Consider the following 21881-nt stretch of genomic DNA (forward strand, 5'->3'; position numbering starts at 1 on the left):
CTGTACACTTAAAAATGGTTAAGATGGTAAATTTGATGTTACGTGTATATTACCACAATAAAAATATTGGGGGAAAATGTCATTAGAGTGGGTATCAACTGACTGTTAAGCAAGGTAATTAGATTGTTGCCATGGCTCTGTTGTCTGGTTTCCCTGAAGAAGTCATATTTAAGCTAGGATCTAAAGAATAAGTTCTCCCTTCGGCAAAGAAAGGAGAAAGAGCACTCAAGGTAGAAGAAACAGCATCTGCATCAAGTGGTTGGTAAGAGAACTGATGTGTTACACAGTTTGAAGTAAATTAGGCGTAACTTCAAAAGAATGGCCTACTAATTCAGCAATAAACCAATGTCTGCAATGTACTGTTAATTTGAATTTTGTTGTTTTATAGTTTTGTTTCTACTGAATTTGAGAATGTGTTAAATTCTGTAGTTGTGGAAGAATCAAAAGCAGGATGAATTATTTACCTCTGAGGTTTTAATTTAGAATAAAAATAACTTAAATCAACATTGAGGTGTCTGCAAAAGTCCCACTGAGGAATGGTATGAAGGCTTTAAATTAGTAATTTTAGTTTACTGCGAAAAGCACAAAGAATAAATTTTTAGGAAAGCATACCAGGAGCTCTCAGGCTGGAGAATTTCCAGGTGGAAATTCCAAAGATTGGTGTGTGTGTGTGCATGCCTAACTGAGAAAGACTAAGAAAACAGCAAACTGATCTGCAACCTACTAAAAGGTCTCATTTTGGTTTGGTATTTCAGGATTAAGAGTTCCTTTCATTCAGGAAAAGAATTGGGCAACTATTAAAATCCAACGTCTCCTGGCAGAGTTGAAGTGTACAACCAGTTTCTGATCAAAGCTGTACCATGATACTGACTAGAAGAGGTAAATGAAAAAGAAAAGTATGTACGTGTTAATGTCTGTATGTACAGATATTGTGTGTGTGTACGTCCATATAGGCACATGTACATATGTATATGCTTGTCACAGACAGGAATATTTGAATTTTTATTTATTAGTACTAAGCACTTTCCACAGCTGCATATGTGGAGAGGACTTTCAAACTGCAGCTTGAAATCTGTTAGCTAATCATTTGGAAATAAAACATGAGGGGCGCCTGGGTGGCTCAGTCGGTCAAGCAGCCGACTTTGGCTCAGGTCATGATCTCGCGGTCCGTGAGTTCGAGCCCCGCATCGGGCTCTGTGCTGACCGCTCAGAGCCTGGAGCCTGTTTCAGATTCTGTGTCTCCCTCTCTCTCTGACCCTACCCCGTTCATGCTCTGTCTCAAAAATAAATAAACGTTAAAAAAAAAAAAAAAAAAAATTAAAAAAAAAAAAAAGAAAACATGAAAACCATAAAAAGAAAACAGCGACATTATGTGCAAAGTAACAAACTCCAAAAAGGAGTTTAAGAGAACTGTCTACTTTCATGGCGGTAAAAGGCAATTACACTTCAATCCATACCTTAGCATGAATTTTGTCTCAAAATAAAATTTTATCCTAAAGCTGATCAAATCCGTTCGTTTGGTAATCATTTATTGAGGAACTGCCTTGTACGAAGCACTGTTCTTGGTGATGGAAATCAAAATCCCAGTCCTCTTGGAGATTACATTCTAGTGAGGCACAGACTATATGCAATAGAAATATAAAGTATGAGTTGGATGATGATAAGATCAATGGAGGAACATGTGGAGAATGAAGGGGCTGCCAACTTTAGCAATCAGACTGTTTTCTACATTATTAAAGTGAGTTCAAGATTGTATCACTTGTTAAATGGGAAAAATTGAAATTTGCTTATGTAACAAACATTGCTACAGACGAAAAGAACTTCAGTTTCAATACACTAATTTTTTTACTCAAGTCACTACTTCATCCTATCTTTAGTGTTGTTTACAAATTTTCTAAGTGGGTTTATGAAATTGATGTAAAGAGATGTTCATGTCCAAAAGCGTTGGGGAGTGCTGTGTCATCTTATTATTGAACGGATGCTGAGCTGCACATGGCTCAAACGTGAGAACCGTGGTTCTCACAGGAGATTTTGCAACCACCTGCCCCAGAAAGGGAACATTCGGCCATGTCTGGAGACGTTTCTCGTCAGAACTGGGAAGGATGCTACGGGCATCTAGCGGGTAGAGTCCAGGAACGCTGGCAAATACCATTTAGGAGACGGTCCTCCGCAACAAGCAACTGTCTGGCCCCAAACGCCTCCAGTGCCACGGCTGAGAAACACACAAATGATTGTGATAATGTGGTGAGCCTTCTATTAGAAAAGCACTATTTAGTGCCATGGGATCAGAACAGAGAGCACGTACCGGCAGAAAACAGAAGTGAAACAGCAGGTGGCATTTTAACCTGGCCTTGAGGGAGAAGAAAAGATGAAGAGTGAGGATTACAGAGGGAACAGCGAGCAAAGGGCCGGACACATTAACGTGCAGCATCAGTAGGGATTAGCAGGCTCCTAGTGTACTGTGGTGGCTTTCTACTGCTTTAAACAGTACTTAACTCAATATAACTAGTGTAATCCTAAAGAGCAATATGCAAATCCAATTACATTTCAAATGTATACAATTCTACAATTGCTATATATCAGTTTTACTTAAAGCAAGCCACTCCCTCCCCCACTGTATAAATTCACACAGTATCGTATTGCCTTCTGCAAGTTATTTTAGTCAAGTAGGTGTGATCTAGTGGGGTGAGCATTAACTTAGAATTCATCCCAGGCACTTAAGTGGGGGGTGCGGTGGGAGAGAGGGGAAATCTGAGGTAGTCTGTGAGGCTCCCTCTGCGAACAGGTAAGAATAATCTAGATGTTCCCTACATATATTTTGCATATTGCCCTATGATTCTACCCTGAATCCGATTTACTGTCAGAAAAGGGCCATAATCTTTCATTTTCTTTTTATCTTTGCATATGTAGTTTTCCCTGCCTAAAATGCTTCCTTTCCTCTCCTTTTCTAAAATTCTATTTATCCTGTTATTTAAAAAATTAACTTCAAAAAAGGTTAAATTTACCCAGGGCGAAACACATACAGTCCCTAAGTGTACAGTGCGATGAACTGCGACGTATACCTCCACGTGACCTCAACCCCGATCAAGACACCCTTCCGGTCGTACACATCATCCCCTCCCCACCCCGGAAGTGTCCCCGGCCCCAGGCAGGTCCTTTACTTCGATCATACTGTACCACTAAGACGCTACTGCCCTCGTGCACTGCCAAGTGTCGCGTGTCCCCGCCAGCCCCTCGGGGGCTGAGGTCTCGCCCCTCCACTCTACACCCCGCGCCCGGCAGAGAGGCCCTGCCTCCTGAGGCCCCGGCAGACAGGTGTGGGGGCTCCAAGCACAGGGTAGTGGGCCCAATCCCACTTCTGACCGGAGCGGAGTTCTCTTACTGTCCTGGCCTGGGGGTTAAGTTTTCTCCTCCGCACCCGGGCCGCCTAAGCCCAGGTTGGGCCGCTCCTCACGGGCCCCAGCCCACGAGGCCAGGTCACGCGGCGCAGGGACCGCGCTCCCTCTCGGCTCATCTGCAGCTCGCCCTCCGTCCCCAGACACCATTAACTGAATCCCTCCGCCCTCACTGCACTGGCGAAAGGGTGACGAACGGAAAAAAGAAACCACAACCGACTCCGAAGCCGCAGACCAGCGCGGAAGCGACCCGACCTTCGCGCCCAGGTTCGTCCACTCAGTAGCCACGCGTGCGCAGTCACCCTCAGGTGCGACAGGGGTCGAGGCCGGCCCGTGCGGGCCCGCGCCGCGTCCGCGCATGCGCACACCCTCCGGCCCGAGGGCGCTTCCGGAAGACCCCGGAACGCAGTTTCCTCCAGGCGTTCCAGTCCTGCCGTTAACAGAGTGCAAGGGCGTGCTGTTGATAGGAGTTGTCCCCTCTTGTCTCTATCTTATAAATGACCTCCAAGAATAGTGGCAATAAAAAAAAAAAAATAATAAGGTTTTAATTAGATTCCCTTCCAATTAAACGTATTCCAAGTAGCTATTTGCACTTGAAACTGGTATGTTTCGCAAACATTAAATTTAGGCCTTTGTCTATTTATAGTTTACTCGGTCTTAGAGGAATTAAGACATTAAATTGAGGCTTTATATGCAGGAAGACTCTCAAACCCTGCACTTTGCTCCTATGATTTGCCTATCCAAACTTAATGTGGTTAAGTCTAGTTATATGCATTTTTCATTTGGGGGTTAGCTGCAAAAAATGGAAGAGATGTAAATGAGTGCACGATCTGATCGGTAAACAGATGATGCAAGGTAGAGGTCTTCATGATGAAATAAGACCAGCTACTAATTTGGCAAACAACGCAATTATGAGGCAACAACATTCTCCACGAAAACGATGGATACTATTTGGTCAGCTGACTTGCCATTACTCTTTCATTCAACGTATGTTAAGACCTCTAGCACAGTACCTACCACATAACAAGAACTTAATGTAGGAAATGTTCCCCTTCACCTTCGCTGTTACCAAGTCGTCAGATTTATTTTCACTCCCCAAGGCAATCTATATTATGTTCCTACCTTCCTTGCCTTCATTTTATTAATTTTATTATCTTGCTAAGTTTTATATATTCTCCCAAATACCTTTAAATCCTTTCTGGGACAAGGTGAGGATATAAATGAACTGCTGAGCTGCCAAACGATGCCATTTGGTAGTTCGTGAAAGAGGTTTACAACTTTGTGAGTACCATGCTTTCTATTTTAAATATAGTTTCCGGGTCTGTAACAACCCATGTTTTGTTTTGTTTTTTTTACTTTGAAAGTTTTGAACTGATGACAAATCTACTAAATACTTCAAAATCAGATGTAACTTAGCAAAAGAGCTGGAAAGAAAAATGTAAAACTAAAGGAAATCAATAACATGAACCAAGAAATAATTAATAACCAACTTTTATGGCAGTATATTTTTACAGAGGTAGTGTTCCATATATACAAGACTGCCTTGGCTTCTAAATTAACAGAAAAGTTTATGCTAAAGAAAATTAGTTTTGGCTTGAAACATCTTTTTAAGCGTTCAAAGTTTCAATTGCTTTCATATCATGTGAGACACAATAGTTACCTTCATGTAATGTATGACATGTTATTTTTATAATTAAAATGACCTAGATGTCAGAAAGTTCATATAATTATACTTCCACCAAGAGCGCTGACTGGCCAGACAGCATGTCTCACTAATACATGAAGATTAGAATTTTCCTGGTGAAACATTTTCATTGTAATTTAATGGTTATTAAAATCATAGAAAAATGTAAAACATCAAAAGCAATTTGACTGGTATTGAAGTAAAGTGAAGATTATTTGTCAAGTTAGACTTGAAAGATGCTTTCAAATCAATTTCAATTCAGGAATTACTCCTTTGTTTATTCAAAAATTATTTTTGTTCATCTCACTACTCTTCAGAAATGGTGCATAAAAGGAACAAAGATTACCCTGAAAAGGTTTCTTAAAAGATGAACTTACAGTCAAGTTTTTCCTTTTCTAAAAAATAACTAGAAATTACCTATAATTACAAGAACAGATTCTGGTGTTTTTCTTCCATTCTCCAAGTACTGTATTACCAAATTACTCAAATTAGCCTAAGCATGTTGCAAAGGATGTTCCCTAGAATTCTAGTCCCGTAAGATGCTTTGAGAAGAAACCATTAAATAAGCTAATGAAAATCTCATTAAGATCTTCTAGAGCTCCTGGGGCCCCCCCCGGGGGGGGGGGTCAGTTGGTTGGGTGACTGACTCTTGACTTCGGCTCAGGCTGTAATCTCAGTTTAGTGAGTTCAAACCCCAAGTCTTGCTCTGCACTGACAGTACGGAGCCTGCTTGGTTGGGATTCTCTTCCTTTCTCTGCCCCTGCCTTGTTGGTGCTCTCTCCAAAATAAATAAATTTTTAAAAGATCTTCTAGAGTTTTCTGATGTGCATTAGTGTAGTAAAGCTTTAACTTCACACAGGAAAACAAAACAAAACAAAACCTTGTTTCATTTCTCCAATTTATTTAGCAACAGCTAAGTTATAAAGAATTAGTGATTGGGGCACCTGGGTGGCTCAGTCAGTTAAGCATCCAACTCTTGATTTTGGCTAAGGTCACGATCTGTTTTGTGAGTTCGAGTCCCACACTGGGCTCTGCACTGACAGCAGGGAGCCTGCTTGGGATTCTTCTCCTCTCTCTGCCCCTCCCCCTGCTCGCACTCTCTCAAAATAAATAAACTTAAAAAAAAATTAGTGATTCATGAAACCTACTTTGGGAATCACTGTTGCGATTTTGTTGTTGTAGAATTACGAGGTGAATATTCAACAGAAACTGAAACCACCAACTTAAATAGATCAATTTTCTCGGATAGAAAAGAAGAAAAACTAATATGGTGAACTCTATTCCAATACTAACATGGTGGTTGTGGCTAGGTCACATTTTATTGATGTTTAGATACTACAGTACTTAAAAGTAATTAATGGCTACCAGGTATTGGACTTTACATTAGAACACATTGATGGATCAAAATGTGTTCTTAGAAACAATCTTTAAATATAATGCAATCTATTGAGCACCTATTATTATATCCAATGACCATGTTTAAATTTTTCCATTTAGGAAGAATGAACATTTATGGTCCTATGATACAGAGGATATATTAGGAATTGGATTTAGGGCTCTCTACCTCTCCCCTGTACTGTACCAGTTCATATGGCTTTACCAGGTCAGTCCTCAGAAAGGACTATCCAGGGCAGTGCAGTTATAAGAAGGGGTGCAAATGAATATTGCAGCCTAAGATCTCAGGATGTTAGAAGACTAACCCTGGCAGCAAAGTAAGCCAGAATGAACACTATCAAAACTTAAAACCGCTAACTACCGTGGAAATAAAAATACTTATTAGCACACCCCTATTTAACTGTCCTTTGCTTCAGTTTTTTTCATTCTTCGACTCCAGGAATCCTCAGAGACTTACCTCAGTTCACTGTCATGCTAGATGTTAAAAATAACCTACCAGGAAGGAGGTTGGTTCATGGGCTAGAACTAAGGCAGTGCACTGCTATTAGTACTGTATGGGACTTCTGAGCAGAAGACTTTCTCATTAGTTTCACCCAACATGCCTTTGCTTCCACTTAGTTTCAAAAAGAGAGTCAAACTGAACTGCCATTTGAAATGACAGAGAATGCACAAGACTCCATCTGGGATGCGACGCTTAAAACACAAACAAAAATGTCAACCTAATCAATGCACCAAAGGCATTATTCAACATAAAATGACTCAACATAAAATGACTATTTTTAGAGAGAACCATTAAAGATGACTATTTACAAATACTAATTTTTATATTTGGGGCCTTTAAAATCATTTATGGCTCTCTTCAAGAGACAGGTGATCAGCCTGTGCTTGAGGTCCCCCTCGAATGTAAGAGGGGAAACAAATACTCAACATGCACTCTACCTACTGTACCTCTTAAACAACCTGCTTTTTCTTATCTACCCTTGGAGTGGAATTACATTTCAACATAACCTAAGAAATACCATTATAAGTCAATGAATATTCAAAGCAAAATCAAGTTTAAAATAAATATATTTCAAAATGCATTTCCTTTTCTTAAAAAAATTGCTTTTCCACTGCACATGTTTACAAGATTGAAGATTGGGTGAAAGGTGAGAGTGTGTAAGTCTACCACAGAGCAGGATGGCAATTCACCACTTTCCCTGAAAAGGCCGAAAAGAAAGACCCGAACTACTAAAAATATTTACTACAAATATGCCCAAGTCCAGTGATTTAACTAGTCACTCTGAAAATGTTTCTAAAGCCAGGAGGTGAGATAAAAATAAATATGTTCAACATTACAGAATATAAACAAAACCTTTTCTTTCGGAATCCTGAATACTCTCTTAAGGTTTGGGTATTTTCCCAGAAGGTAATGCAAATCTTTATCTATACAGATATGTCTCATCCCATGTTTTTTATTTAAAATTATTTTATGACTGTGTAATGTCCCCAGTGTCAATCATCCTATGACTGTAAATGAACTAGCACCATTTCAATAAGCTTCATAAAATAGCCTAGCTAAATACCCACGAACAAATCACACATGGTCAAAACAAAAATGTAATAAAAATATTTAGTGAAAAGACACATTTTTAACTCCCATTTATGGATTTAAAAAATACAAATAAAATTTTATCAATTTGATATTCAGCTTGTAACTGGCTCAATACATAGCCTTGATTTATTTCCTAAAATCATATTGTAGCATCTTTTGAAAAATTAAATGCAACTTTATACCTTCATTAGTAATGTTAATAGAGGTAAATATTTAAACAGTATACTCTCGTCCCTGGGTCTCTTAAAAAAACTGAAAAGTCTTAGTGTAAGTTTAAAATTTTAATATTTATAAATTTAGAAAATTTTACACGTGCTGAATGGTAGCAGTGCTAACATTTTGTGACCATTAAACCACAAACTCACTGCATGGAGCTTCTTTCTTTGTACAGAGAACCAAATCACAATCCCAGTACTTGCAATGTGTCATAATTTTATGTGGTAAAAGACACCACTCCAGGAAGCCTGGGCTCAGAACACACTTGAGGTCAGATCCCCATCAGGTCCATAGTGCGGACACAGTATTTTTCATTTCAGGCTAGGAAAATGAGCTATCAGTACATACCTGACAACTCGTAGTAGCTAAGACTGAAAAGGAGAAAACTAAATCTCTCCACCGGTGAGAAGGGCTCGGAATAAGGGAGGAGTAAAACCCCAGTGGATGGGTGGAGGAAGATGGTTTCGGGTGCGGCTCAGGAGTCTCGGGCGTAAACTGCACCTCCCAGTCACCACCAAAGCCGTCTTACAGAGTTTGTCTTTCCAAAGTAGAGCGCACTACCGGCCAGAAACAGCTCCCTTCATCCACCCTCCTCAACCCAGAACGGACGGCCGTTATGAAGTCTGTAGCTTCACGTGGACCAAACAGATCCTCTGGCGAAGTACGTCCCGGGTTCCCATTAGAACCAGTCAGGAATAGCTCACACTTCTCACATCTAAACCTAAATATTTAAAGTTCAGCCTGAACCAGGGCACTTCAAATCAATTTGAGCTCAGCAATACACCAAACATGGACATTTGTTAATTTTAGAGAACCAATTTTTAACGAATCCTTAAATGTAGCATTTTACCAAATCAGAGAATATCCATTTACATTTTAAAACAATTTAAAACATTATTATATCCTCAAATCAGCTATGCTGTTTTGTAGAAGAATTTATAGAAAATTAGGTTAAAAACTTACATCCAATCAGTTCCTTATTCTCTGGTTAAAAACAAAAGCAAAAACTCTAAGAAGTACTGAGGTTCCTTGTGCCTTAACAGCGAATATTTTATTCAGGAACCGACATCATAATTATCCGTCAGACATAGCTACCTTAGTAAGGTTTAATGACAACCGCTTCTAACAGTAAGTGGCAAACAGAAACAAGTGGAACTGTAACAGACAAGAGTCTTTTAGGGGTTCAACTGACACTGAATAGTAGGACACTCGAACTTGAAATCCTTGAAACTGAAAGCTAGTTACCTTCAATACTTGAGAGATTCATACCAATATAAACAGAAATGGGATATATGGTGCTATTAGAGAGACAAAGACTTGACGTCTTGGGAAAAGAGAAAGTTCAATCAAAGACAGCAAGGGGAGTGTTACGTATTGCCAAGTGGGGGCAAATTATAGAGATGCTTGGTTTTGAAGTGAAAACTGAAAAAGGTAGTAACCATCATATCTGAACAGAGTAATGTAATATAATTAGAAACATGGTTTACAATGAAGGCTAAATTCTTTGAAAAATATTGCAAAGTGTTTTTTTTTTTTTTTTAACGTAAGCTGTCACACTTTAAACCCGACAAAAAACTCAATGCAGTGATGTTAACATGCCCCCGTCTTCGAACAGATTAAGAGGCAACAAGGCAGAAAAGACCCAGATAACTGTGTTGAGAAGGACGCTGTCAAACACTGCCAAGCAGTTTGACCCAGGCAGTCACCCATCCAGATGAACTGTAAAAGCAAACCAATGCTTTTAACAGAGCTACAAGAAGACAGTTACAGGTGCTGTTATATGGATAGAAACTGTGTATGGACCAAGTCCTTAGTGATTGTGCCCTGGGATTCTGCAGAGATTGTGCCTTTGGGAAAACAAATGGGCAAGGAAAATAAAAGAAATAAGTCAAATAAAGAATGAATTGAAACGAGAAGTTAAAGGATGCTATACATGAACAAAAGAAACTTTATAAAACATAAAATTCTAAAAATCATATCCTTGACAGTGTCCCTTTAACATATAAAAAGGGGGGCACAAATAATGTTTTTGTTTTTAGAACTCTTTTTAACAACTTAGTTTTAATAGTAGAAATCAATTTACTAGAATTAAGCCAGTGCTCTTTACACCCACTGGGCCAAGAACATTAAAACAAAACCCCAAAAAACTAGCGTCAATAAACATAGCCAAAGACGAAACTGGACAGAGTAAAACAAAAGACCCAAACACTAAACAAATATTCAATAAGGCAAACGTTAACACAAACACCCTGAAAAGAAGTCTTAGCCGTTGCAATTAAAGTGGCATCCCCGTTACCTAGAAAATGGTGGTTGCTTTTTCCTCCAGTTTGCCACTACTCAACGTTCAGGGGACACTGGAAACATTATTTGGTCCAATCTGAAGTAAATCTCACTTTAACTGAAACTGATCTAATGAAATTGCAGGACTATAATAAAATCTGGGCAAATTTAGCAAATACATTTCTGTCTAGGAAGAAGTTATTAAATACGGACACCTTTTTATTTACCAAGGTATTTCTTTCCTACTCATCTTTATTTATAATAATAATTTGATCATAGTTTTGTCATGGCAGACCTACCCAGTCAGTTGTGTATTTCAGTGTCCTTTGGCAAAGGGACTATTCTTATCGAACACACAGATACACACTGCTCACAACTCTTAAGAAAGCATGAGGGAGCTGGGAAACGTAAAACACCAAGAAAGAACATTGCCACAAGTTAAGGGAAAAAAAGAAGAAACCTAAAAATAAATGCACTTGTTCAAAGTGTTCTTAAAAATACGTGTATTTCATGAAGAGCGATCTTAGTTTTTTCCTAGCTGTCTTTTAAGATGTTTTTGCTCCACCTCAGTTATTAGTCAACAATAATCGAATTAAGAGTGACGTTCCTCAAAAAGTTACGGCCTTAGGCTTTGCATTCACTCGTGTCTAACATCACATGCACAGGTTGGATGTAATTTAGATGCTCCAGTTTTGTTAACTGTGAGTAGCACGGAGTTATACAAAGTTCTGCACAGTATCACGTGTGAAGATGCATATACTATATGCAATTCAGATATGAAGACTACGTTCGAAGGACAGTTGAGCCTGTAGGTGTCAAGGACACAGCAGGAGAAAGCCCACCCCTTGGAAGCAGTTTCAGAGCGAGCCTGTGCCAGATTCCTGTCACTGTGCTGTGGGATTTTGACATTGCAGTGGGCAGAGCTTCATACGCCGGCAGTTTATAAATTAGCTTTCATCTCCATAATTTAAGCTGGCACACAGAACTAAGGGGAGCATGGCAGCAGTACAAAAGTCCTGATTAGAAAAATCAAACTAGAGGATCTAAATAGGAAGTTTTTAATCTCTTAAATTAAATGTACATGGCTCCTGTGAAATGAGGAGAATGTCCACTCTAGCGTAATTATTGCCCCTAATGCCCCAACGTAGAATAGTCTGTATGAATCAGTAATTCACATCCTTTAAAATAGTTATTGCTTAAGCAAGCCATTCAGAAATAGATTATTAGCCATGGGCTACGTGGCTGAAGAGAAACATACCCAAAAAGTTAGACTACATACGAATGAGACTTTCATTTCACTCATAAACCCAACATAAATACACGATCAAAAGGGCACCAGATTCATAGCAGCTAACACCCTAAACCAACTCTGAAGCATCAAGACTTGATTTCTTACTAAAACAAATCTGCTCTTTTTTGTATTTTCTTCTTAAAATTAAGGCAATGAAATGGCTACAGTTCCTAAAGTTCTTTTTATGGAACAAAAATATATACCCATTTTCCCCCTCAAGTTCAGGCATCAGAGTGTGACTGGAGGCCTGTATCACACAAAGCCTGCAACACCAGGCTGATGTTACAAACAACAAAGAGCCAGAGTGTGTGACACAAGAAGCCAGCAAACACCTGATGTTTCTTCTTCCCGCTGAATTACAAACCGAATCATCAAAGGGAGGAAAAGTTTGAAAGCACAAAACCTCGGAAGAGTTTCCACTGTCTTTTGCATTGATTCAAACTTGTGGGGTGGCAGAGGGGAGGAGTGTGTTAAAATGAAGAGTCCAAGGCCCAACAAACAGAAATTCTGACTCTGAGGGTCTACAGTTGGGCCCAAGAATCTACCTTTTCAACCAGCTCCTCCAATGATGCAGGTGGTCTATGGACAACATTTTGAGAAACAATGCCGAGCATATGTCCATCTAATATATTTAATTTAACAGAAAGTCTACGCTTTGGCTAGCCACCTAATGTTTTGATAAGGGGGAAAGGCACTGAATGTGCATTTCATGGTGCCCATATCTGTTTGCACATATACGGAATTGAAAATCTTAGATCACCATTCAAAATCTACAAGACACATATGACAGACTGTGGCTAACACCCAACAGTGGAAGCTGATTCAAAGGTGACCTCTCCTGTTTCACTGCATTACATATCAAACTTTCAGGCTCTCCGAGATCCAAAACGGCCAAAGAACTGAAGAACAGGACAAGACTCAAGTCAGCTTTTAGCAATTCAGTGCACTTTGCAGAAAGGATCTAAATTAAGCATAAAGTTTTGTTGTTTATTTTACACAAAGGAGGCCACCAACATTTGCCATAAACTCTTCTAAACTCTTTAGGAAGGCCATCTTCTGCTTCCGGTCCAGCGTCGGAGGAGTGCTGCTTGCGGTGAGCTTGTTGAAGGCATCTGCTAATCTCTGGTAAATAACCGGGTCTTGCTGACTTGACAGTAATGTTTCAACCAACTCGGAATATTCAGCCTATTGAAGAGATAAAGTGTATACGTAAGAACATTTAGCTTCCTCAAATGTCACACAAGTAGATGATACCAGGTACTACCTTGTGGGATTTCTGAAAGGCAGGGTCTGACAACGGCTCTTCTTTTGCATTAAAGTGCAATTGTCATATAATATTCTATTAGTTTTGGGTGTGCGACACAACCATCCCACATCTAAATACACTGTGAAATGATCACAATAGCTCTTTTTTTTTTAATTAAAAAAATATTTTTTATGTTTCTTCATTTTTGTTAAATTTTTTTTTTTTAACATTTATTTATTTTTGAGACAGAGACAGAACATGAACGGGGGAAGGGCAGAGAGAGAGGGAGACACAGAATCGGAAGCAGGCTCCAGGCTCTGATCATTCAGCCCAGAGCCCAACGCGGGGCTCAAACTCACGGACCGTGAGATCGTGACCTGAGCTGAAGTCGGATGCTTAGCCGACTGAGCCACCCAGGCGCCCCTGTTTATTCATTTTTGAAAGACAGAGAGAGACAGAGCACAAGCAGGGGTGGGGTGGAGAGAGAGGGGGACACAGAATCTGAAGCAGGCTCCAGGCTCCGAGCTGTCAGCACAAAGCCCGACGCAGGGCTCGAACTCACGAACCGCAAGATCATGACCTGAGCCGAAGTTGGATGCTCAACCAACTGAGTCACCCAGGCGCCCCACAATAGCTCTTTTTACTGATTAATATTCACTGAAAGTTCACTCTATTCCAGGTACTGTTCCAGCCTTTTACATTAGTAACTCACTTTTTTTTAATTTTTTTTTTTTATTTTATTTATTTTAAAAAAAAAAATTTTTTTTCAACGTTTATTTATTTTTGGGACAGAGAGAGACAGAGCATGAACGGGGGAGGGGCAGAGAGAGAGGGAGACACAGAATCGGAAACAGGCTCCAGACTCCGAGCCATCAGCCCAGAGCCTGACGCGGGGCTCGAACTCACGGACCGCGAGATCGAGACCTGGCTGAAGTCGGACGCTTAACCGACTACGCCACCCAGGCGCCCCAGTAACTCACTTTTTATAACAATCCTATGAACAGCAGTACAAAAAGTACTGTTATTCTCCTGATTCACAGATGGAAGTACATACATATAGTGAAATTAACATGTCTAAGATCACACTTTCTTTTTTTTTAATCTTTATTTATTTACTTTGAGAAAAAAAGCATGTCAGGGAGGGGCAGAGAGACAGAGAGGGAGAGAGAGAATCCCAAACAAGCCCCACACTCAGGGCAGAGCCTGACACGGGGCTTGATCCCATGACTGTGAGATTATGACCTGAGCCAAAATCAAGACTCAGACACATAACCAACTGAGCCACCCAGGCAGCCCAAGATCACACTGCTTTTAAGCAAGAATCCATGCTGCTTGGCTCCTGAAGCCATGTGATTACCAAGTTTGTTGTATGTCTCCTCTCTATTTTTCAACCACATTATTCATATTTATTTTGCATTTTATGCATAGTCTAAGTCTGCAACCTGACTCTCAAGCATTTCCCAGGGCTTTCTATAGGCACCCTGTCCACACAGCTCTGAGGACAGCAGACCCGTACAAGGCAGACAGGAGCTGTCTGGGAGGGGGTGGCACAAGGGGAGGGGTATATTTCAGTCCTTTCTCAAGGTGAAGGTGCAGACATACCTCCAAACCAGTACTGGACTCAGTGGCTCTGGGAGAAAGGTCAGGAAAAGGGACCTAATAAATATAGGAGCATGGGGGGGGGGGGGGGGGGAAGGGATGGGGGAGAGATATGTAGTGCTTCTACTTTTAATGCCCCTTATAATAAAGCCTTATACAGAAGAGAGAGTGTGGGGTTAAGGAACATTCAACCAAAACAGCTTTCTAAGATAAGCTCTCTTGAGAAACAAACGAACAAACAACAAAAACTGGTCTGACACTATTTTTCATTAGCTTCTTGGGATATCATAATGGACCAAAGGGTGAAATGAAATATTAATTGCATTTGGAAAAGAAGAGTAAGGCACTGGACGCAATCCCTGACCCACAACACAAGCAGGGAACCAGGGTGGCCACCCTAAATGCCCTATCCAAGAGACATACCTACTCACAGAAGAGTAAGTATAAACTCCAAATCATTTCCCTATTCAAAAGACATGGTGGTCCCTCTGGGACCAGACCAGCAGATCTCATGCTAGCCAAACCTAATGCCTTGCTCCCTTTTTTACAATGTGTGAATATGTTGTTGTTGTTGTTGTTTAAAGGCATCTGGAATGCAATGGCTTATACATATGGGGACAAGACATCTATCTTCCTAGCAAGCAACAAGGAAGTAAAATGACACAGAAAGCCCACAGACCTGAGATGGGCACCATGTGCAGAGAGGACAGCAAGAACTCAAGCCCCAGAGTACCTTCAGCTTGGAGCGTAGATGGTATAGGAAGTCTACACGAAGGGAATCTTTAAGTTGTATGAAAAGGCCTCAAAATCCTATCTTTCTTTAAACAGGTAAATAAAATCAAGCCCTGAGTGCCACTCACAGCAAATGCAATGGACTCTATATACTTTAAGGGGAAAAAAAAGGCAAAGCATTTAACAAAAGCCAATTGCTTAGTCATGCTGGGACGTGTGCATGTGCTAGGGGGGTGGGGAGACCAAAAATTGGGGAAAGGAGTGTTGGGAAACTGGGGCAGCTGATGATCTAATATGGTTCTTCTCATACACTTGATGGGCACCTACTCTACCAGAATAGGGAAGGGACAGGTGAGCTAGCGTAACTTTCCTCCCATAACGTTAACCCCAAACAGTGAGTGCGTGCTTCCGAGTCTTTAAAGGCTCAACAAAATAAATTGAAACAATACACTCCTTTCCGTAGTATAATATGAAGCAACACACTTTCCCTACCATGACAGGAAATAATACACTGTTGATTTCCGCACTTTCTCAAGGCAGATCCTCTGGGTCCCCAGTCTTCTTCGTCTGGTCTCCCTTACAAAACTGTGAGTTCCTCAAGGACAGAAACTGTGCCTCTACTATTCTTTCATGTTAATTCTTGGTTCCAAGCACACTTGTTTACAAGGACAAGCTTTAGGGCAGTGATCAATGCAAAGGATGATTCAGAACAGGGGAGAAGGGAAAGTAAGTGCTTATTCACTGACAAACAGCTTGTCAGAAGAGCTAATGTGGAAATGAAGAAATACGCCCTCACTGAAAGCAAATGAAGCGCTGAGTCACAGATTCTCTAAGAACTGGGAGTATCAAAGGCCCACTATCTGCACAAACAATCTCTTTGCTGGAAGAAAAAAAAAAAAAAAAAAAGGGAAGAGACCCAACGAAGAGACTTGTGCCCAGTACCTGATGCAAGCACACCAACGTGTAGAAAGCTTCACCGGCTGCAGTGGTCATCTCTGTGTTGTGCTTTTGCAAAACCAGCATATCAAAAACCAGCTGAAATGACATAATACAAAACCTCTAAATAAAAATACATGATGATCGTACAATCTCCCATCCTGTGTCTAATCCAAAAAAGACAAAGAGGGGTGGCAGTTGCTCTTATTTATTAAATAAATCTGAAAATGGAAGAAAACACAGCTTTTTAAAGACCCAAGGATTTATAACAACAGAGGTTATTCCTTGCTGCGACATGTGCCATCATAAATGACCAGACTGTGACATTTGCCACGTCAGGTTCCAAGAACACACAAGTGGAGAATAAGGTGTCTAGGGAACTGATCTCCAGAAAAGCACAATGAACAGAAAGTAATTCTTTCCTGCCCTCTGAATGACGTAAGCGTTGCCTCATTCGAATGAAGATTTGCAGGCACGAACTGTACCAAAGCAGACAGCTTCACGACATGCCAGCCGAACATCTTACCTTTAGAAAGTGCCGTGTTGCTAGAAAAAGTGGTGAATCTGTTTCCTGTGCTTTTGCACACTGCTCAGCTAATGGCGTCAAAGCTTCCAGGCAAAGCTGGCAAACTTCCGAACTCATTCTGATCATGAAGGTCAAGGAACAGACTAGGTGTATTTAACTTATAAAAGATTAAAAAATCATGGCTATTATCAAATTCTAGGAATGACCACAGTTAAGTGAGTACCCTAGTGTGCAATATGTCTTTACAGGGTTGCGAGCTACACGACAAAAGGTTTCCAGTGTTTCGGAGAAGGTCTCGGACTGTAGATTTCTAATGTGTTTCTGATCATGAGCACACAACTGATAAAAAGCCTTAGTATTCTCTACTACCGGGCAGCTGAGATCAGAGACTCAACAACAGTCGACAACATTACTAATTGGGGCTCTTAATGAAAGAAAGACTGACTTTCGGACCAGGCACCAAAAGCCTTTGGGATTGATCTGTGAACGGAGGACAAGATGAGGTGAACTAATAAGAGAAACACACAATTAGGGCTGTTAGACGACAGCTTTCTTATGAAATAAAACTAAACACAAAGGAAAATTTAAAAATACAAGTTTTTAAAACTTTGGGAGATTTTTTCCCCCCAAAGGATAAATGATAATGATGTTCATTTAAAGGATATGATGTCATGCCTAGTTCTAGAGAGTACATCAGACTTTTAAAAAGATCTTCAGGAAGCTGTGGTATTTTTTCAGGAAAAATCTCACAGATAAATGTGATTAATTTGTAGTACTGATTACAAAGGGTTGGAAACTGAAAAAGAAATATTAAATATTTAGATGCTTAATGATATCTAATTTCTATTTTCATTAATGCAATAAAATAAATAACCAATAAACTTGTAAATATAATGATTTCTCTTAAAAGAATCAAGATATATAGAAAACATAAAGATCTAATTAAATATAAAAATATGTTTCAATAAAGGAAATATTTTAGTAACATGAAAATAATGTACAGTAGAAACAATTATCTTCTGGACAGTTAATAAAAGCTATCGCCAATTCCAGATAGTCTTGTTTACCTTGAAAAAGTAGACAAAGCAGCCAAATTTCAAATAATCAAATGACCTATAATTAAAACCCTTTTGCAAATGTGTTTATTTGATTTCCAGCATGTTAGAAAAATACAAGAAGGTAATACAGATTAGGATTATGCATGAAATAGAGTATTCACTCCTTCACACTTCTAAAAGTTGGTTGGACAGTCCTGGAAAACTGAAGTAAAAAGTAGGCAATCTACAGTTTAGCAATTCTTAAGAAAATACACATCTAAATGTGTAATGGTTTATTTGATGAGAACCCCCCCCACCCCCGCCCCTGCAACCAAACCAAAAAAACCCTAAAAGAAAGCAATATACAGAGCTTACGAAACTTCCCCATCCGACTGGTGGCCACATGAACACTCAGCTCACGGGTCACCAATCATCTCCCAAAGACACTGCTCAAGGAGAGACACATGTGGTCCCCGCCCACTCTGTGGGAATCTGACAGCACCTCCTACTCCTCAATGCAACTTCTAACCACTTCTCAACCGCTATTTTCTTCCTTCCCACGACCGACCTCTCTTTCCCTCTCCCACTCTACCTCGTTCGTGTTCCACACACATGCGCACGCACACACCTCCCTCTTCCTTCCCAGCCATGTCTTTGTCCCCACCCTCACCCTCTGTGACAACTCACGAAAGAGACTCCCTTCTTCTGCGGTACCAAAGGAGGAAGAAAGGGCAGCCTCGTCACCACCACACCCTCAATACTGACTGATGACCCCGAGACAGGGCGTCGTCAGAATGCACACAAATTTAAAAACCGTTAGTCTTGGTTTCTTACCATCCCATTTCTACATGGGGTTGCTGGAAAATGCCTTCTGCTGCTCAATCCTTAAAATCAGAGAATGATGTTCAAAAGCATGAGTGGAATACACCTAAACATATAACTTAATTTGCTTAATGACAAATGAGGGAATCAAAACTGCTAACATCAGAATTCAGTTTCTAAAAGAACCAGTTTTTTTTCTGTCGCTAATTATCAGTGAAGACAGGACTCTGGGGCAGGATTAAATGAGGGCATGAACCACGTACTGAGCTGCATGCGTGAGTATAAATGACACACAATGGGAACCAGAACCTCTGATTTTCGTGTGTACTTAACAGATAAGCAGGTACTTATACCTCCTTAATTAAATCAGAGGTATATTCTTGTCTACAACATCTTTGAACTCCGAGCAGACAGTTGGGGTTTTCACATTCACTGTCTTCAATTACCTTCAAAAGATCTTGTGACATCAGGGGCAGAATGAGGTTCACTCCATACAGAACAACATCAGCCGCGGACACAGACCTGTTTGCCGCCTGCCCTGGCTCATGTCCTCTGAACACCTCATCTGTTAAGACAAAAAGGTAGTCTTAGAATTGCAACATCAATAAACCTACAGAGTTACAGGTATTCCCGTCTTTGTGAGAAAGTAACAAAAGATGAAAACCCCTAAGCCAAAATATATCTATGAGTGGACATCTGATCAATCTGGCCCTGGGTCATCCCTTTGTATTTCATTTGTCAGGGTCTCTGATGCAGTATTCCATGTTCACATTATTATTCTACAGTGATGGAAACTAACGCTTCATGTTTTAAAAAGTAGAATCGAATCTACTGACAAGGAAGTTATACTGTGAGTTAAATAATTTCCACAGTAATATTTATTTTATCTATTAGGTGTGTGAAATTTTTCTATGCTGAAGAGGAATGGGGGAAAACAGAAATTAAAATGTTACAGAAGATGGTAGTTAACAAATAACTACCAATATTAAAAAGGCTTATTATCCTTAATCCATATAAAATGCATATAAATTAAGAATCCTCCTAAGACCTAAATAGGTAAATGAGGAAAATCCACAAACATCTATCAAACCCAAAGCCTAATGAAAAACAGTTCACTGCAATCATTAATGAAACAATGGAATTAAAAAAAATTTTTTTTAACATTTATTTATTATTGAGAGACAGAGGGAGACAGAGTATGAGCAGGGGAGGGGCAGAGAGAGGAGGAAACACAGAAACTGAAGCAGGCTCCAGGCTCTGAGCGGTCAGCACAGAGCCTGACGCAGGGCTCGAACTCACAAACCATGAGATCATGACCTGAGCCCAAGTCAGACACTTAACCAACTGAGCCACCCAGGTGCCCTGAAGCAATGAAAATTTTTAATGAATACTTAAAAAAATTTTTTTCAATGTTTATTTTTTAGGGACAGAGACAGAGCATGAGTGGGGGAAGGCAGAGAGAGAGAGACACAGAACTGGAAACAGGCTCCAGGCTCTGAGCTATTAGCACAGAGCCCAATGCGGGGCTCGAACTCACAAACCGTGAGATAACGACCTGAGCGGAAGTCAGAAGCTTAACTGACTGAGCCACCCAGACGCCCTTTTAATGAATACTTCTGACTCATTACATTAAAAATGACTTTTAAATGATAACATTTAAACTTTTTAACGTTCATTTATTTTGAGAAAGAGGAGAGAGTGTGTGACTGCACATGAGCAGAGAGAGAGAGAGAGAGAGAGAGAGAGAGAGAGAGAGAGAGAGAGAGAGACAGAATCCCAAAAGCCGGCATGCGCTGGGAGTGGAAACCTACGTGGGGTCTGTCTCATAAAGGTGGGAGCCGGACGCTTAACTGACTGAGCAACCGAGGCGACCCCCCCTTTATTTATTTACTTAGTTTTATCTTCCTTTGCTTTACAAAAAAGATAATTAAAATGAAATTCAAAACCCTCACACCTCACCTTACCTGTATCGCTAAAATCTATGAATTCTTTTGACAGAAGGTTAGTGAGAAGTTCCATGATGAGAAGCAGGTCTTGGTACTGTTCTTCCTCTGCTGTAACATCTATTCTTTGCCGCCCCAAGTTATTCTTAGAATATACTTGCAGCAAAGTAAGGCAGGCTTCATACAGGTTCATAGCTTTGGACTGTAAGAGAATGTGCATAAATCATACTTAGTTGGGAAAAAATATCAACCCTAAAAGAAACTTAAAATTATAATCTAATAAATTTACTCTGGATCCCAACAGTAGCTCGAACACTTGTTTGAAACTCTTATAAAACATTAAGAAAAATGAAACAGCATGCATTTAAGATTGCAGTTATGTTTTAAAAATCAGCAGTTTTCTAACGAAATTTGACATCCATTTTTTTTGTTCACTTGATAATACATACTAGAGAGATAATAAGATTTTGGCAACAGAACTGTTTTACTTCTGCTATTTACCTCTGTGTATACTATTTATTATTTTCAGATTTGAAACTGTTTAACTTGCAAAAGCACAGTGTACCAAACCATGGTCTTAAATATCAGAATGGCAACGGCCTGCCCTCTCAGTCATGCATCTATGGCTACATTTGTAACATTTATAAAATAACCTTACTTTTGAGCAAGTGCCTTTGATCTAACAGCAACAACAACAAAAATTTACAACTCAGGAACCCACATGAAATGATTTAAAACAAGATTTATGCTAATCCACAGACAAATACAAATATATTCCTTTAAGGCAGTTTTAAAACAGCTTTCTAAACGATTTCTAAACAGGGTAAAAAGTGTACCTGTGGTTACTGATTATAAAAGAATTTAGCTTGTCTAAATTATCCATTTGATTTACAAAGCAAAGATACAAACTGTCATTTAAAATTTTGAGCCTCAAGAGTTTCAACAGACAGAAATTGGTTAAATTTTTCTACTATTTGTCTTATCAGACACGCCTCATTTGAATGGCTTTGACTGAATAAAATAATATATATCAAAGAAATTACTGGTTTTACTAACAGTTTTAGGTCAGAACTGACTTTCCTTCCATAAGCCTTCCCCTGGATTTTGAGTTTTTTTGAAAAGTTCTGAAGTCTTTTTGAAAACTCCTTTGGATAACATTCACAGAATTTAAAGGAAAGTGTCTGT

At 39.8% G+C, this 21881-nt stretch overlaps 2 protein-coding genes across 9 annotated transcripts in view; both read right to left on the minus strand.

Moving 5' to 3' along the window:
• Nucleotides 1-3805, minus strand: part of EEF1AKMT1 (EEF1A lysine methyltransferase 1) — a 29258-nt gene extending 25453 nt beyond the window's left edge. Inside the window, exon 1 of one of the 5 annotated variants that reach the window (XM_027064512.2) lies at nucleotides 1458-3098. In XM_027064512.2, coding sequence (XP_026920313.1) covers nucleotides 1458-1528 — 71 coding nt within the window. In that variant the 5' untranslated portion in view covers nucleotides 1529-3098. Of the gene's footprint in view, nucleotides 1-1457; nucleotides 3100-3611 lie in introns of those variants that run through there. The other 4 variants (XM_027064509.2, XM_027064510.2, XM_027064513.2 and 1 more) reach the window with 4 other exon arrangements.
• A 4267-nt stretch (nucleotides 3806-8072) lies between these two features.
• XPO4 (exportin 4) overlaps nucleotides 8073-21881 on the minus strand; it is a 115021-nt gene continuing 101212 nt past the window's right edge. For all 4 annotated transcript variants that reach the window (XM_053205585.1, XM_053205688.1, XM_053205649.1 and 1 more), the window contains 6 exons: nucleotides 20718-20898; nucleotides 19200-19318; nucleotides 17559-17690; nucleotides 16895-17011; nucleotides 16375-16467; nucleotides 8073-13040 (listed from right to left, as the gene is read on the minus strand). In XM_053205585.1, coding sequence (XP_053061560.1) covers nucleotides 12843-13040; nucleotides 16375-16467; nucleotides 16895-17011; nucleotides 17559-17690; nucleotides 19200-19318; nucleotides 20718-20898 — 840 coding nt within the window. In that variant the 3' untranslated portion in view covers nucleotides 8073-12842. The remainder of the gene's footprint in view (nucleotides 13041-16374; nucleotides 16468-16894; nucleotides 17012-17558; nucleotides 17691-19199; nucleotides 19319-20717; nucleotides 20899-21881) is intronic.

This window comes from Acinonyx jubatus, chromosome A1 (assembly GCF_027475565.1).
Source record: "Acinonyx jubatus isolate Ajub_Pintada_27869175 chromosome A1, VMU_Ajub_asm_v1.0, whole genome shotgun sequence".
Lineage (NCBI taxonomy): Eukaryota > Metazoa > Chordata > Mammalia > Carnivora > Felidae > Acinonyx > Acinonyx jubatus.